This window comes from Corapipo altera, unplaced genomic scaffold (genome assembly GCF_003945725.1).
Source record: "Corapipo altera isolate COAL_440 unplaced genomic scaffold, ASM394572v1 65, whole genome shotgun sequence".
In the NCBI taxonomy this organism is placed as follows: Eukaryota; Metazoa; Chordata; class Aves; order Passeriformes; family Pipridae; genus Corapipo; species Corapipo altera.
The window spans coordinates 8738442-8756734 of record NW_020884891.1 but is presented as its reverse complement, the minus strand read 5'-3'; the positions used below and the strand labels follow the sequence as shown (position 1 = coordinate 8756734).

Genomic DNA, 18293 nt, shown 5'->3' with positions numbered 1-18293 from the left:
ACAGGGAACCGGGAGAACTGACACGTGGTCACAGCCAGGGCAAAAACGTGTGTGTGCTACAGAGGGTACACATGAATTCGTTGGTAAGAATGAAATACAATTGCTGCTGTCAAGACTTTTAAAATGTGGGCGTGACTTGCAGCAAATATCACCAGGCACACACCAGTAACCATCAAAGTCCTGGATCTCACTGCCATCAGAAGGACATTTGAATATGCAATGACTGTGAATTTATAGGACTGTTATTACACTATAACAGGTAAAATCATGATTTTCCCCATGAAACTTCGTAGTCACTTGTTTCATGGGGGCTACTCAAGAACCCCACTGCTATATGGACCAGGAAAACCTGGCGACTTTTCAGTGATTCAGGTACTGAAAAAGGTAACAAACGTGGAGATTAAAAAGGTGCATTTCAAATGCCAGTGCTCAGAAAAGATCTGCCTCTCTTCCTCTAAATAGCAACCTTGTTAAATGGAAAAACTGCATCCTGTTTGTACTAAGCAGGTATTTGGAATAATTAAAATAGCTGTAAACTGATTATTAGATTATTGTCATACAAAATATAATTAGTGCTCCCTCACTAAGAAACTAGATAATTTTACTGCTTATCACAAGCATATCACTAAAGCATTTTACCAGTGTAAATGCAGAAACATGCTATATGTTATTCAAAAAACATCTGTGGTATGCACTGTTCAATCAGAGGGAACCTCACTATTCTCAGCTGGTTTTTAAAATACAGAAATTAAGTCTACAATAGTTAATAGCCCTGTTCTCGGTTACACTGGAACTAATGTCAAACATACTTTACTACAGCCTTATCCAGAAAGACTGTCTTCATGAATAAGAAATATCTTTATGGAAACTGGCAATGCTTATTAGACCATATTGACTATGAATAGAGGGACAACAGATTAGACTGGACTGAAATAACAATACAGATACAAGGCAGTACAGACACAGAGAATACAGAATACAGAGACCCAAATATATGCAAAAATGTGGTGGAAAGCAAATTACTAATAGATGAAAGGATGGTTCAAGAAAAACAAAACCGGAGAAATTAGGCTCAAAAGAAAGTAAAAAGACTAGCAGGAGCCTTAATGGGAGTGGAGATGCTTTAAAGTGCTGTTGCATGTGACTTTCAAAAATAAATAATTCTTATTTTGCAAAGCAGAATGTGTTTTATGCACCAAGGAGATGACCGTAAAATGAGATATGCAGCAAAAACACGGTAGCCCTCCAAGCATTGCTGAAAACAGAAAACCCTATGCATTTTACAGCCTTAACATGGTGAATATAAGTCTGGTAGAAATGCATAAATGGCATTATAAGCAATGCTACTCACTCTGGAGGTGAATGTTAGCAAGCATGGTGGCTTGAAGATGATGCTGAACATTGAATGGAATCTCAAAATAAAAAATTTGGAATTAAAAAAGAAATTTGAAAAAGTAACATATATGCACCATGGCATCAGAAAATGACCATAAAATGCAAAAAGGTGATGGAGTGACATGGAACAAACCTTGGAGAAATATCGCATCCTTGCTGCATAAAGGCACCCAGGGAAAACCAAAGGCTGTTAAATATTCCAAACTCATTTGGAGGGTCAGGAGGATTCTGAGGGTCACGTGGTTCTTCAGTGCTGTCTTCCAAGTGCCATTCATAAGGGCTGAATCTGCTGACTAGGAAAAGAACTACGCTGACGCCAATGTAAGCAAAGACTATACACATCCAAATTTCATAAGCCAAAGGATCCAGGAAAGAGAATACGCCCGGTTTAGATTTCTGAGGCTTCTTGATCATGATGGAGATGCCCAAGCTCATAAAGGGTTTGGAAAAGTCTATGACTTCTTCTCGCACCAGTGTTATGGTGAGGGGGGCAACAGCTATATCTGCTCTCTGAAAAGGGAAAACAAACCCAAGTTAGCTACAAATCAGACACAAGGGAAGCACAATCTAGAATGTCAGGCTAATGAATCAGATGATAAATTGCAAGAGTGAGTGGAAACATTCTTTGCAGTCTATTTTGCAGTCACTGAAGTTAAGGATTACATGATATTAATAGACAACTATTAACAAGAAAAATTACAATCAAATCTGTGCAAGGTGCTCATGACAGAGGCAGGTATTTCTATTAAGTTAAAAGGGATGAATAAACACTAAACAAAGTGGACAGTGAGACGGCAACTAAAACAATGTAATTTTCTAGTAATGGTCTGTATCTATCCATTTGTCTCGAAGACTTCGGGCAAATTATGTTTTCTATGTTTTAATTTTGTCTTTTCCATTCTTTCAGCAAGTTCTCTTGCCTTACTGATTATAGGATCTTTAAAATGAACCTATGAGAAGTAATCAGTCACTGAATTTCAGCTGCATTTGGGTACTGCTACTTGTATACTCCTTTGAAACTCCACTGCAATAAAGGACAGAAGATGGTAAATAGTGGTGGATAGGAACCAGTCAGCCCACCCTTTCTGTGCTCACTGAAGGACAGTAACACAGATTTGTGAATCCCTGAGGAGTAAATAGCCTGGGTAATCTGAGAAGAATGCAAAGCAGTATTTTTCAGCCTCCTGTGTGCTCTCCTGTTATACAGGATTTGCCTCTGCAGCCCTGTAACACAGACCATGCTCTGGGGCTGTGCCATCTGGAAGCACAATCGCAGCTATTGCACCTGTCATTGACCAGCACATGGGATACCCTGACCCAATACCCTTCCCTTCAATCAATACACCTTTGCTGGATTCCATGGCAGGGTAGGAATGTGAAAACAAATTGGTTTCCTTTACAAATAACATTCCAGAATACATTTTCAACATGTTTAACTGTATCTGTATGTCTGTGCAACAAAGATTCAAGTCATGCTGCTTAAATAACCTAGCAGGTGTCAGCACTTGCATCAAAGGGGAATAGAATGTTTAAAAAAAAGAGCTTTTTTCATTTAAAAGTTACTGTTATGAGAGCCTACATACATTTTTTGTGATCTATTTTAAACACCCTATAACTATTCCTGTTATACTTTCAAAGATGGCCTTTCATTGGTAATTACGAATTTCAGAAAGAAAAAAATGATTCTTAGGGAAAGCTTAACTTACCAGGACCTAAACCACTGTGCACCTTTTAAATCTGATTTCCATCCCCCCCCCATTATTAACTATGTATCTCTTTCTAGTGGAAAAATAAAGCCTGATTAAGTAGAAGTCTGAATACAAGTTAATAGGAAACACTAAAAGGAAGTGATTAAAATCTGTGCCATAAAACAATTGAATATGCCTTCATGTAAATCTAACGGTGATGTATGTGACTGTCATTAATGTCTGGTTTGCTCCTCTTCCTAGATGGTTGGTTTAGGTTTTCTTTTGAAGTTTAATAAGCAGAAACGGTGAAGGTTTCTGCTAAGGCTGATCTCAGCATCATGGGCTCTGTGCCCGCTGGTGCCTTGGCAGCACCGAGCAGCCGTGCCCGGGGCACTGGCTCAGGGTTTGCTGACCGAGGCTTTGGCAGCCCTGTCGGATGAGCACTGGCCCTCCCCACAACAAGCCTCCCTCCACAGGGCACTGTCTGCACACACAGCCTCTGCATTTCCTCCAGCCACTCAGGAATATCCCTCAGCAGTTTATCCTGGCATGTGCAACTACAAGGTATGTGCACAAGTTCACTGCCTGGAATAATCAGATAAGCCATGCCTGTGCACCTAAGGAAGCCACTCAGAAACTATGGCCCTGAGTGCCTCCTCTGACAGCTCTGCTCAGCCCCTTTAGACAGTCATGTGTACTGGGACACTGCCTTTCCCCTTGAGTGACCCTTTCCTCAAGGAGAAAACCCTCAGCTATGTGGTCACTTACTGCAAAAATCTAGCTTAACGTGGCTTGAATACAAAACCTGAAAATGCCTTGGGATGCCTGGGTGTTCACTGGCTTTGCAGATGAATGTGTTCATCACCTAAGTAATGGAGAGACTGGGGGGGGACATGGATAGAGTGAGGTAAAAGAACTGGATGATGTTGGAACTTTTTCACTGAAGAATTCCCCCAAAACATATATTTGTCTTGTAGCTGCTGCTCATTGAGCTACTGTTAAATATTAGATGTCTGCAATCAGTATGAGATGCACACAGAATATCAGTTTTAAATGCAGTCAGAGTCCACAGCTGGCTGGAAGACTGAGCACTTTGACCATGGCCACTGTACTTCATGTTGAACTAATGAGGTAGTTACAAATTAATCCTTATTAGAGAAAGCTTAATGGATCAGGACCCCTGCAGAGACTTAGCAATGCCTCCACGTGAATTGAAGCTTAGGTGGGAGGCAGGTGTCTGGCACTTCTGCACATGGTCTACCAGCCTTGGAACACCTTGTCAAGGAAGGAAAAGGCTGGTTCAGCTATAAGAGCATCTAGTTTCTGGAACGCTTTCCTGGACCTGGAGAAATTTAATTCTCCCAAAGTAATATTTTAATTGCCAAAGTAGACATGGTGGAGTTCTTCCTAAGTGCTGATGCAGCATGCAATAAGGTCTGTATCTCCTTCATGCCCAGCTGAGTTCATGTAGGATGTTCCTGTGGGACTTTGGGGGGATGAAGATGATGCTGTGCTGAAGCACAGACAAATCACTTTTTAAAGGCCTCAACTGTTACCATGTCCTCATTCATATCATACAGTACAGATTTTCATTGTAAATACTTTCAAATTGCATTTTAATATTACAAGGGATACAAACATTTATCTTTCTGATACATTTCAGTCTCCCTCTTTTCCTATTGTTCCTACCAAAGGTGTTCACTATATTGGAAACACCAACAAATACCCTCATCCCTAAATGAACATGGCAGCAATTGGTTTCTGCAGAGGGCACAAGCATCAGTTCACATGCAGGGTCTTGGGAAACCATCAACAACCAGAGCACTGAGGGTGGACCAGCTACAATCCAGTGCCCGAGCCTGGTTGCCCACCACTTCCCTGAATATTAGTTGCATCAGGGAGGTTAAAAACCAGTTTGCTCTTTGCTTATTTATTTAGAGATACAGTATTTGAAATGGAGAGCTTATGGAGAGCTCTAAGCACCCTAAAGGATCATTAATAACTGCAGCACTCTTGAGAATTTCCCTCCCTGTTATGGCTGCAGATAAGCAGAACCCATACAAACTGAGCTTGATAAAAAGAACACAACCACAAACATGTCCCTCTCTGTGCAGAACTGGAGGGGGTTTAAGAACCTCAACAACTAAGCTTTGCTAATCACTCATGACTAATGGCATTTCAAACATCATCTTCACTGCATTTGAGCTGGGCGAGAAATGTCATGGATTCCTCTGAGGCTTGTTCTGTCTTTGCCTACTAGTGTGGGAGGGATGGATTTAGAGAGGACATGCAGCACAGAGGCACTGCCCACTCTGCTCAAAGCTGACCCCAGGGAGCTGCAAGACTCTTATGGGGAAGGAGAAAAAATAGCAAATGGAAATCCCCTTCTATGTGGAAAAGAAAAAAGATAAGATGTTCCACCTCTGTAATCCAAAAGGAGGGATGGAATTCTTCTGCTTACAGATGACTCTCCCTAACTTCAAAGCTATGCACAGCAAGAGATACAGGCTATGCTCCTGCCTGTACGTGCTTTGGGTCATTCCTGCCCACAGAACTGAACAACTCCTTTGCTCGTGTGTCAATTTGCAAGAAATGGATCTGAGCTACAGTCACTTTGCAAGACCTTTGTGTGATGGCAAGCAAGGCAGCACTCTGTGTGCAGACTGAAGCAAAGAGATACTCTCTGACTTCCACTGGCAGCCAAACATCTGGGCACCCCAAAAGTGCTGAATACAGGTACACTGAGGCATCAGAAGAGACTGTGTTGGAATGGTGACTGACTCTGAGCATGTTTTAAGACTTCTCACTGCAGTTTGAGGTTTCCAGGTATGAGAAAAGAGTGTCAGACAGAGCAACACATCACTTGTGGTATTTGCTGGCAAAAGCTAACTTTGTAAAGACAGGCCAGTATCCCCAAGGATATTTGGGGTGTGTTGCGAGGCCAGGTCATGGGGGCAATGTGCTTTTAACACACTAGCTCACACTTATTTAAAACCAACAGCTGATATCTGACTAGGGACATGCTGTGCATTGAAATCTTAATGTGTACTAGCTGAGCAGTGTAAAAAGGTATTAAGGTGTTAAAAGGGCAGTTGGCCTTGTCTGCTGCAGTTTGTCAACGTTAAGTCCATTCGTGCTTTATGTGGATGCCCACAGCTCTTTCTGACACACTACTGCCATATGCAGATGGAGGCATAAAGGGTACATCTGCTTCTGGAGCTGTGGGCATGTGTGCTTCCTGTGTCTGTGCTGAGACCCAGGTCAGCCAGAGTCTGGGTCCACAGTAGCGTGGCTCTGTGCCAGGGCTTTGATCCCATTCCCCCGTGTGGCAGTGCCACCATGTCAGAAACCAGGGGTGAGGAGGGAATGGCAAGCTTCACCCACCCACTTATGGTACAGTCAGGCTCTGCCACGGACTAAGAGCACATGGGACATTTTGAGGAGAACTAGGAATTGAGTTAGTCTTCCTCTCTCCTACAATTCAAAGGCTGTAGATGCCATCTGCAGCATTTCTTCTACTGCTGGGAGAGCCTGAGAGGCCAGCACCACATGAAGCTGGTCAGTCTACTAAAGGCAGGGAGATGTGTTGGTGGTCCCATTCCAACAGACTGCTGTGTTCTGGAGACTGCCTGTCCTTTACATCTCTGCTTCATTCCTTTGTGCTATTTTACATACTGAAAGGTTTTTACAAAGACCTTTTTAACCTGAGAAGAGTTTTAAACGCTGTAAGTTCTGGCTGCTCTTTTCATTCCCAAAGCATTTGTAGTTACAATTAAGATCTGTGTTAAATCTCCTGTCAATTAGCCTCAGCACTGTGAAAAGCATCAGGGCCGGAGAGGGACGGGTTTCCCTGGCTGAACTGGGAAGGAAGAACAGCAGCCTGCTTTAAAAGGGAAAGAAGAAATAAAAGCCTACAGAAAGAGGCTGACCCCACAGAAGAGAAAAGACGACTGTCTAGTGCTCAGCAGCTGGTGGGTACAAAGCCCCGAGCACCAGCCTCATGGGGCCCGTGCTGAGGGAGGTGCTGCTGCTCCACAGCCCCAGCTGAGGGCACATCCTCAGCCCATGGGTTACTGGAGGACAGCACTTGCCCTGCTGGATTGCTCTGCTGGTTAGATTTAAATAGTGTTTCAGTCTCCTGGTCTGAGAATGATTTAGCTACTTTCCCTCATCTGAAATGTCCAGGAAAAAAAAGCTCTATCTATTTTCCATTTTTATTCTGTCAAAAGTTTCCACTATGCTTTAGAAATTGCTCTTAGTCTAAAAAAATAATAGTGTTCGAATTGGTAGGTTTTTTCTGGTAGGATGAAGCCTTATTTTGACACCATTAGAATGAAAGAGCAAAATTAAGGTTTTTTTCCAACCTGAATTGACACTTTTTGAGTTACAAAAATCAGATGAATTTCATTTTATGTCAAATTTCATTATCATTATTAATTATTATTACTATTACCACTACTACTCCTACTACTATCACCAACATTTAAAAATTGCTAATAAGCCACAAAGACCTGTTAGCTCCTCTCTAACAAGACTTCTGGCTTCTCCTGCCTGAAGCAAGGGAGTTTGGGAATATCTGCTCAGGCAGAACTCCCTGCCTCCAGGGCTCCCATCCCTCTGTAACCACAAGCCCTCGCAAAGCTGCAAGGGAAAGCCCAAGAGGGAGAGTTGAGATTGTCCTTGACTTCAGAGACCCTACAACATAGCAGACTTTTACACCCTCCAGCCAGCCCTGACGTGATATAAGACAGGGGAGGGAGAATTTCTAATGGGAAGTATTTTAGTGGGTAAATGGCAATGTGTAACTCCCAGGACTGCTCCAGTTAGCCTAGTTAATGCTGACCTCTGGCTAGTCTTACCCTGGAGTCAGGACCTGCAGCACAGTGACACAGCACCCCTGTTACTCTGGGTACAGCTCAGTGCAGTCTGAGCCCCCTCCCATCCCACCCATCCCTCTGCTCCTTGACATTCAGAGCCCTCCAATGCAGTGGTCTGGAGGCTGCATATTCTCTCCTGGCTCTGTGCTGCATTCCACAGGAAGCAAGAGCGACAGTAACAATGAACTGGCACAAACCAAACATTAAATATAGTTAATTAGGGGTTTGACATTAAAATGACAAGCCATTCACTTCCTATGACTGTCCTAAGAACAATTTTAGGAAAGAGTTGTATGTGCAGGGCTAAGCAAAAAACAGTACAGTATTCAAAAAGCCCCAGCAGTGCCAGGTGGTGGTGAGGAGGCTGTTGGGTCAGGAATACACTGTATCTAACAAATGACTAGTCCCTGTTTATTACGTGAGACGAATGCAATCTAAAGGATTGTGGTTCTGCCACAACTCAGCTCAGCTGCTGGATAACTGGTACCAAAACCAATCAGGACCCTTTTTTCCCCCCAAGTCTGTCTTCCATACATGCTAATAAAGATACTTAAAATCTAATCTCCTTCTTGTCTTCCCAAAATGGAATCCAGAGGAGCCAAATTTGATAGTCATTTTGCCGACAAGGCTCACAGGGGCATTAGAGTAACGTACAGTTTTAGTTCCCTAATAGAGTTTTAAGCCCCTGAGAGATAAAGGAAAGTCAGTACGTAAATGAGGCGTTTGCTCCAAATAATTAGCACTTCTAGAGCATTTCTCATCTTCAAAGGGCTTGGTGCACATCCTCATGAGTGTGGTACACAGCCCCCTCTCAACAGATGGAGGAAGAGGCCAAGGGTATTTCATGATGTTTGCAAACAGAGCTGGGAAAAGGTCTGGAGGGCTGGTGAGGTTTGCACTCAGAGTTCATGGGCTGTTTCCTCTGCTTACAGAAAGCCAGGTGGATTTCCATGGAGCTTGCCAGTCAGTTCAGCTTGGCAGGCCAGGGAGCTGGCTCAGCAGAGCAGGGCTGTAGGAATTAACCTGGGCCTGCACTCAAACCTCACGGGACGACTCTGACCTTTGAATAATTGAGCACTGCAGTGAAGAGGCTTCAGTAACAGAGCTCACAGCTGGCGCACAGGAGCTGTTGGGGGTCAGGGAGGAAAACATTCCTCAGTTTTTCATTAACAAGAAAACACAGATGAAAACTGTGCTCAGAATACAAAGGAACAGACCTTTTTGCAGGGAAAATGAACATGGTGGGGTGGGTTTGGGGTTGTTTTAAGCTACGGTCTGTGGTGCCTGCAGGGCTGGTCTTGCTGGTGTGGAGAGGTCACAAGTATGGTTGGTCACAGGGACGTGGACAGGGCTAAGTTTGATACTAAGGAGGCAGAGCTCTCTGAGCAAGGCTTGTCCCAAGGGGCTGCGGAAAAGGCAGCTGCAGCCAACCTGTTTATCACAGAATTGTTTGGGTTGGAAGGGACCTCTGAAGATTTTCTAGGCCAACCTCCCTGCAACGAGCAGGGACATCTTCCATGAGATCAGGTTGCTCAGAGCCCTGTCCAGCCTGACCTTGAATGTTTTGAAGGATGGGGCATCCACTGCCTCCCTGGGAAACCTGTACCAGCTCCTTGGCACCCTCACAGTAAAGAATTTCTTCCTAATATCTAATCTGAATCTACCCTCTTTCAGTCTAAAGGCATTTCTTACTGTCCTATCACTACACACTCCTGTAAAAAGTCCCTCTCCAGCTCTCTTGTAGCCCCTTTAGATACGGGAAGGTGCTCTAAACTCTCCCTGGAGCCTTTACTTCTCCAGGTTGAACAGTCTCAACTCTCTCAGCCTTTTCTCACAGGAGAGGTGCTCCACCCCTCTGAGCATTTTTGTGGCCCTTTATCCCGATGGATCTTACATAGCACAGCAGCTGCACAGGCTCATCTTACTCGGCTCAAGTCCCAACAGAAGTTGCCCACACCACACCTTTCCTCCTCTAGTGCAGACAGTCCCTGTGCCTGACTGTTAGCAGCAAGTTCAGGTTCTCTTTTGCCTTGCTTTTTGCCTATGGTATGATTATTTTTTTAAGTGAATAAACTGCTTGTCACTCGAAAATAGATCAAAAGGACCCAATTACAGCTGATATTCTTGCTATTTCTTGAACCACACACAGAGAAACTGAGGGTTCAGATTTCCAGTGCAATGTAATTTGCTCGGAACTAAATGAAACCTTTGCTTCAGAGGTTCTCAATGGACTTGTGTTCTCTAACAGAGCCAACATCAGTTTCCCAAGTTGCATAACTGAGGCATGGGGAGTTCAAAAGGTTTGCTTAATGTCAAACCTCAATGCAACAGGGAATCAAAGATGTAATCCAGGGGTCCAGCCCCCTGTTTACTTTCTCATCAGTACATTTCCCTTCCTGCCATAATATGATACCACAAAAACATTTTTATTTTTATAAAATATTTTGAGGTTGAAGAGACTACCACATATATAATAAGGCATCAGAACTGACTGCTCCAGAGCAAGAAAACTTCTGCAAATTTAGCAATTATTTTAAGAAGACTGATTCATTTGAAAAGAATTATCTCACCAAACATTTTGCAAGAATGATGATGTATTATCCCAAGGAAATTTTGAGGTGACTTTTAGAAATTACACTCAGCCATGGAACAAAAGGAAGCAATTGAAATATTCGCTTCTGCTCAGATATTTTTAATAGAGGAAAGCTTGTTAAAAATAAACTGTAAAAAAGATTTGGGCGGAATCACAAATCATCTCATTAGCATTTGGGGCAAAAAAAAAAAGCAAAGATGAAATATCAGCTTGAAAAGTCTTTTCTGCAGAGCCAATTTTCTCCCCCTTCCATCTGGTTTATCTGTATTCCAAAATTCTCATTTTCAAAGAAGTTTCTAAAATGGCAATTCCGGACTGTTTTTGTTCTTACTAAACAAAGCAATATACACCCAATATAGAAATATAAAGAGGAATGCAATGAATTAGGCTTTTTTTTTTTTTTTTGTCTGCCAGTTGATTTTTAAAAACAAATCAAGGGTTTAAAAAGAAAAAAGATAAAAACAACCTTGGAGTTAACTGAGTCTTTAGTCTCTGGTCAAACACAAACCAGCATCAGTGACTCAACAAGGGCCAGAATCACAGATGAGACTTTTAATGGGAGGGACACCCTCCCAGCACTTAACAGACTGATACAGAAAAAAGATGTGGCAAATGAAGCAGCAGCATATGAAGGGCAAACTGGAAATTCTGCTTTAAACAAGAATTTGAAATTTGCCCAATGCTACTTCTCAACATTTTGTGGACTCTTATTTGGAGAACAGCAGTAAAAAAGTGACACTTTCCTGCAATGAAACAATTAGAAAAGTAGACTATTAAAAGAAATTTCTACAAAGAAATATCTAGAATTTTAAAGGTAGTATTCAAACAGACGATCTTTATTTTGCAGTTTATTAACTTTGAGCATAACTTTTTATAAAGAACATTAAAATGAAGGTTAAGAGAAACTTACCCCATAGACCAGTTCACCCACCATGCCATTCCATATCTTAGTCTCAGGGTCCCTAGCTCCATATTTCCCATCTCCAACAATTGACAGTTTGTATTTTATTCCAACATGTTTTGCTATTTCAGAAGCTAAGTCTACACAATATCCTTCATATCTCTCATTCCCTTCTAGTTGTTCATGGTTTTTCTTATACATTACATATGGTGATTCCTTTGAAACAAAAGTAAAGATCAAAAGTCTATGAATGTAAAATACAGCTGTAAACCACACAAAATGAGAGTTGTTATTATCCTTTATATTACTGGCAAATATTTACAATATTTCCTGCTTTGGTACAGAACTTAGAAAGTACAGACTTCTGCAGTTTAAAAATCTTTGGCTGATCCTACAGCCACACATACTGTTGATTGCATTCCTAGTACGGACCCACCGAAGACAGCAGGATTTTTAAACAAAGTTACACTTCTGTTTGCAGGCCTGATTAAGCAGTCAAATAGCATCACTGCAGTAATAATTCAGGTTTTAGTGTTTAAGGACTGACACCCAACACCTGTACCATCAACATCATTTCCTAAAGCCCCAGTGATTTAGAATGGGGCTCTGATGGAGGTATTTCCAAAGCAGCCTAAGGGAATCTAGGCTAAAATCCTCAGCAGAATTTTTTGTAATTGATTCCCTTAGCCTTCTTGGGAAATTCCAGCTGAAATGCTGGTTACATCTCACTAAATCCATAGGAGTATAAAATACAATGCTTCAGGAAATAGCATAAAATTGGCTCATGCTTAGAACTGTAACAGGCACAAAAGTCACAATGAATACTGTACAGAGCAGGTCTGTAGAGGCGTTGGGAGGTGCTGCTGCTTGTGAGACACAGGAAGAGCTTTGCTCCTTTGGAATTGCACAGGTATAGGCTGCTTTTCACACAGTGCTAGAGCAGTTCCAGTTCTCTACAGGCTTCATTGTGCCACCCTTACTCAGTCCACAGGGGTTGCGTTTACAGGAGCTGTACCTGAGTGAGGGGTGCAAGATTTGACCCTACAGCAGGAAGGCCAGATCCTGTGGTCATTTACATACATGCACAATAACTTCACTCACACGAGGCATTTAATTGAGTTCAAGTGTCTGAGAAGCAGCAAAACACAATGGTGAGCTCAGTGAGCTCCTCCTGTGAGCAAACTTACTGATAAGTTTGCAGGGTCAAGCCCTCAGAACAACTCTGGGAGATACTGAACTTTCCAGTCACTTGAAGTCACACATCTGCCTCCTGGCAAGGTGTCTAACACACCTCAGAAGCCACGTGTCTTGTTTCCTAAACACAAACACACTAAGAACATAAAACTTACCAAGATGGTAGTGACTACTATAGTTCTGTTCTCCACAGATGAGCTGTCATTAGAGGGGAGCTGATCTAATGCTGGCACAAATCTTTCATATTCATTCCAGTAACCAGCCTATAAAAATGGAGATTGTTATCTCATTACATACCTTTACAAGGACTCTGGTACCTGAACTTGTAAAAGAAACTGTCAAAACATGGGTTTGTAACATTTCTCACATTTCTGTTTCTGTCATTAAAGGACCACATTAGCTTTAAGTTAATTTCCTTAAAGAAACAATGTTCTCAGTCCCAAGAGCAAATAAACACAAGCCAAATCAAAGTGAAAATACATATTAAATTCCCCTATCTCAATCAACATCATCGTGGTGCCTGTGGAATAAATTCCCATGTTTCCACAGCATAAGAGTATACTACAGGCAAGAAAATAAACTGCACAGCATTCTGAATAAAGTTCTCTGATTTTGTAATTTTTATCCATATTCTGCTGCAGTTTGGCCAGTGAATACAGCCCCTGCAGACCTTCCTGAGCTGGGATGCAGACATTGTCAGCAATGCAGGCACAGCAGCTTTATCTTCAGTACAGGATACAAACCCCTTTGTGAGGTGACTGTTTATCAGCTGGCTAGTGCTGACCTTCGTGGTGCTGTGGCTACATCACTAGGCTACTACATTAATTTTTATATTTCTGCACAACACAGAAGTAACACTGTTGGTTGTGCTGTACACCTACCTGAGTGCCTGGGCCACGTCCACAGGCTTTTTGTTATCAAACATGTGCAGAAGTGTTTAAGGAGTCTCAGTGGTGACCAAGCAGGTTAGGTACCTATGTCCAGGTGAAATCAGGGGGATTTAAGAGACTCAGCTATGCAGACTCCTCTGTCAGTACTTCTGTGACCCTGTCTACCTAATTATTTTTGAAAATCTGCCTTAAATGTCTTTTATAACACAAAACTAGACGATTATCCCACTTAGGATCTATAATTTCTTTAGGAGACAAGAGATTGAGTAGGAAATTCTAACTAAAACCAAACTTATTTTCTGTTAATTTCAGAAGGTTTCACTGGTTCCAGCTTCACTATGGCTCTAAAGCATTATATGGATAGGGAAGGAAAGACTGAAAAAATTTAGAAGAGAAGGCTAAGCACAGGAGCATGAAAGCAGGTATTATGCTTGGCAGTGGAAAACCTCCAAAAAGGTTTTAGAGGAAGAACTTGTGCCTGAAGTTGACACAGAAATCAATGAAGATATTAAGCAAGGTGAGTGGTTTAGTCCAGGAACTGAATAGAGAAGGTTCCTGGGATAGGGAAGACAGCAGAGAAGGTGGGGATTTCTCAGGGCCCTGTTATTACACTGCCTCTATGGTATTTTTGTTTCATTAATTTCTTGGGATAAATATTGGTGAAGGTGTGAAATCTGGATGCATATCTTGAAACTCACCTTCCGTGACCCACCAGCTTTCATTTCATACACATCAATTGTGTAATTCATTCTCCGACCATAGGTGTCGAACTGGATGTTCCCTGTCATTCCTTGAACTTGCACCTTAAGGGAATAAACAGGAAAAACATTTTAATAAAAGATTCACTTTATTTTTTCGCTCTGTTATATTTTGCAGGAACCCACTAGCTCTAGCCCAATTTTTATCTATGTAAGAGCCTGGCAGTGCTTTTGACACAGCCAGTTATATTCTTCAAAACAAAACCAATACAAATTCTCTCAGTTCCAGCTGTACATATTTGTTAGTTAGTACTCAGCTGGTGACTCAGTGCCGCAGAGTGAGCTGCATTTAAGTGAAATTAGCCCTGCAGGTGTGTTAAATGTAAGAAAGACTGATTCTGCCACGCTTGGTCACGCTGGGTTCACTGGTACAGCACGGAGCACCAGCGAGGCACGAGCAACAATTCAGTGCCATTAAACCCCTCACAACATGGTACAGAGCGATCTGCAGTATGGACCAGACTGACATAGCACATTCCAGGAAGTGCTTTATTTTAAGATCAGTCCCAGTGCAGGAGAAAGGAATGAATGTCTTCTCTGAATGAGCACAGACAATTGCCTCTGCTGCTTATGGAGTTCTGGTCTCGGTCGGGATGGATGGGTGTGCAGACGGTAAGTCATTAGCGTTGCCTACTCACATGAATCATCCAAAGGGGAAGTATAAAGTACCTCATTTCAAAGAAAAAGTCTTTCTTATTTCCCTGCATTAAAGGATGAGGTATTTTCACTCACATCACTTAGCAACACTGACAAGCTGTCATCTCAGGCAGAAGAGGTAGCAGATTCAAACTTCAGGAGGGGTAAACTAGCTTTAATATTTAGCAAAAACTGTGGAAGTTCCAGGAAGAAGTGATGTTGGACTAGTCAAAGGCAAACTGTTCAGGGCTGGTGACTGATCTGCTGTTCACAGTTTAGAGATGGTGGACAACGATACATAAAATAACCAAAATTCCACGGACCCCAAATTATCCAGTGAGCCAAATTCAGACTGACATATGAGTAAATGGATTTGAACCTTTCTTAAAATAGTTTATATCATTACAGGAGGCTGGAAGAAAATGTGAGTTATTCATCTCCAGAAAGCTAGAGAGAAGAACTGGACTTTGAAAACCAAATTTGACCCTAAGAGGTCTTATCAACTGTGGACTGAGCAAATGTATTTGTAGGGTAGTTGACACATAAGTTGCAAGCAGATGTGAGTTGCTGTGCCTGCTTTTGGTTCCTGCTGGAAGCTGCCTGGCTACCTTAGCACAGCAGTGACTGTGTGTCCCAGCAGAGCTTGTTAGACCAGCTTCATCCTGATGTGCACTGAGACATGAGCTTCGTGCACTGGACACCTCTGGACTTCAAATTTAATTTGTTTCTATCTTTGGTGGGAAAACTCAGCACTTTGCAAAACCTGGCTGCACTGAGGCAAGAAGGCTCACCAGGACTGAAACTCTTCTGGTAGCAGCATGTGGAGGCAATCACAAACACAGTGACTATTTATAAGTGTCCAGATCTGCTCAGGCAAACTGCCACTGACCTCATGTCTTAGAACCAGCTTCAGAAGCAAAGACAGGCGCAGTTTTCAAGGCTGTAGGGAAGAAGATTCAAGTAATGCCTATTTCTCTTTGGCCAGTAGGATGACTACAGTGTGGCACTGAACCTTCTGCTGGCAGGGGATGGATATTTCAAGGATATCTCAGAAAAAAATATTCTTATCTGAGTTGATGCTACAGAGTGCAGAAACATTGTTAAATCAGAGTTGTTTTTTTTTTCTTTTCTCTGAAGTAAAGATTCAAGATCATTGTCTGAACAGAAGGAGAGAGGGTGATGGAACAAGATGGGGACTGGAAGGCGGTGTGGGATGATCTTGGGTAGCTCTTGTTGGAGGTGTATATAAAACTCACTTGCATGACTTTGGATAGCTAAAACAATACAAGGCAACCAGCCAAAAGTCAAACTTCTGCATTTTTTGCCAATCATGAGTTTGGCTTTTTATAATACTTTTTAATATGTTTTTTTAAAAAAATTCACCTCAATAAGGGAGTGTCCTATAGAAGTGTTGGTTTTCTCTATTGACATGAATACCTCATACCTCATTCAGAGGAGTTTTATGTTTTGCTTGTAATTAAGTTCAAATGGACGGTACAAATTCTTTAATTTGTGAAGGTCGAATTTAGTTATTTCTTTTCAAAAGTATGTAACACTACATTAGCAAACGTGCAGTTAGGAAGTGACAAAATGGTACAAAAAAGAGCTCTGGCTCTTTTTATGTGAGACTGAACCATCTCTCTCACTCCTAAAACGAATATAATCTGATTACAACTGTTCACAATTCCTTATAACCTCCTGATAGAATCCTTAACAATTTGGTAACTGAGAAAAAGCAGTAATTAAGCCAAGTGTATGAAGGTTGACCTAGGATTTGTTTACACCTAACATGGGTTTAATTCTGATCTCACTCACTCCAGCTCTATGTCTGCATTAATATAATCAATTCTAACAGGTTTATTTGAGAGTTATTTGAGCCAGATCAAAAGCAAAGTTTTTGTCTCTTGTATCTACAAAAACATTATTCAATATTTTTCGTTGTAACTTGATTTAACACAAATAACAGCGTAAGAAGAGTGAAAAATCAACAAAATTAGAGACATAAGTGAGGTAGGATCCCATATTATAACTAGTGTCAGGGATAAAAAATTGGCCATGCAGCAGGTAATCTGTTTGAGTGTTATGCCAGGAATCAGAACTGGTTGGAGGCTAAACTGTGTCAAGGTTCAGGTTGGTGCTGAAAACCAGCAGTACTGCTGTGACCAACAACAATTCTTCCACTGCTTTAAACCAATCTGAGTTGACTTTTTACTGTCAAATTAACAAAACTGCACACTTGTGTTTAAGTTCATAAATACATGTATTCCTGCAAGATTTACAATACACATGCTGTAGACCCACTCTAGTTCTCTTAGTCAGATTTGCAGGCTCAGCCTGACTTTAGAAACCTCCAATACATGTTTGACTGCAAAAGGCTCATGCTCACTCTCAGGGGAAGCTGGGGTGTGATGGGGGATCTGAGGGACTGTAGGTGCTCTGGTGTGAACAACCAGGCAGCTGCTGCACCACTACTTAGAGGGATGAGATTGTGCCTGAAGCTTTGAGAGCTAGTTTGTTATGCCTTGCTCTCCATTGAATACATTTTATCCATACTTTGGAGTTTGTCATCAAGTTGGTTTTTACTTTCTTTCTTTCTTTTTTCCCCCTGAAGAGCTGCAGCTGTTTGTGTGAGTGCAGGAGCTCTGTGTACACGGAGCAGGACACAAGCGCGGTCCCAGCAGAACTGCTGCTGCTGTGGAATACACACATTCATTAGGCAGCACACTCGCCCTTACCATTTTCAGTGCTCTTTCTATATCAATTCCTTGGCTCCATGGCACTGCAGGGTTAGCCAGGCAGTCTCCAGCACTGCCTCTCCTGGAGACATCCACACGCTGTCTTCGGAGGTAACGGAAAGCCTCTGCTATGACCAGGACTGCATCGTGGGTCAGTGCAGATGTGTACTGCAATCGGGGCAGGCAAAGAGAAGATGCTGACAAACTGCAATCTTACAATTGCCCCAGGTGTGTCAGGTGAACTCCTCCTCTTTGTTAGAACACTCTTACAAGAATCATGCTTGCAAACCCATTTGCTTGCCCTCTGTCTTTCAGACAAAAAAATCTGGTGATTTTTTAGTTTAAAAATTCAACTTCTTTCAATTAACAAATTAGAAATATTTTCATTTTGTATAGCATATATAGCAGCAAAATAACAAAACCAGTTTATAGTTGCACAAAATTTCAATTTAATTGGAAACTTATTCATCTAAATGAGTTTAGTACAAAAGTCTGCAGTTCCATGCTGGACCATACTGCTACCAAAGAAAAGCTCATATGTGGGTTTTTGCTTGGAGCATTTTTTTTTGTTTTTAACAAGATTGCCAAGACAGCTTTGAACTGAAGTTAACATAAATCACTTCTGC

General features: G+C 41.8%; 1 protein-coding gene across 8 annotated transcripts in view; it reads right to left on the bottom strand.

Annotated features, from left to right (window-relative positions):
- GRIA3 (glutamate ionotropic receptor AMPA type subunit 3) overlaps nucleotides 1-18293 on the bottom strand; it is a 154195-nt gene that overhangs the window by 42021 nt on the left and 93881 nt on the right. For 7 of the 8 annotated variants that reach the window (XR_003527973.1, XM_027645372.1, XM_027645373.1 and 4 more), the window contains 5 exons: nucleotides 17668-17835; nucleotides 14237-14341; nucleotides 12804-12911; nucleotides 11464-11670; nucleotides 1529-1905 (listed from right to left, as the gene is read on the bottom strand). Coding sequence is in view for 7 of the 8 variants with exons in the window: in XM_027645372.1 (XP_027501173.1) it covers nucleotides 1529-1905; nucleotides 11464-11670; nucleotides 12804-12911; nucleotides 14237-14341; nucleotides 17668-17835 (965 nt within the window). In the remaining variant the exon portion in view is untranslated. Of the gene's footprint in view, nucleotides 1-1528; nucleotides 1906-11463; nucleotides 11671-12146; nucleotides 12470-12803; nucleotides 12912-14236; nucleotides 14342-17667; nucleotides 17836-18293 lie in introns of those variants that run through there. The other variant, XM_027645376.1, reaches the window with a different exon arrangement.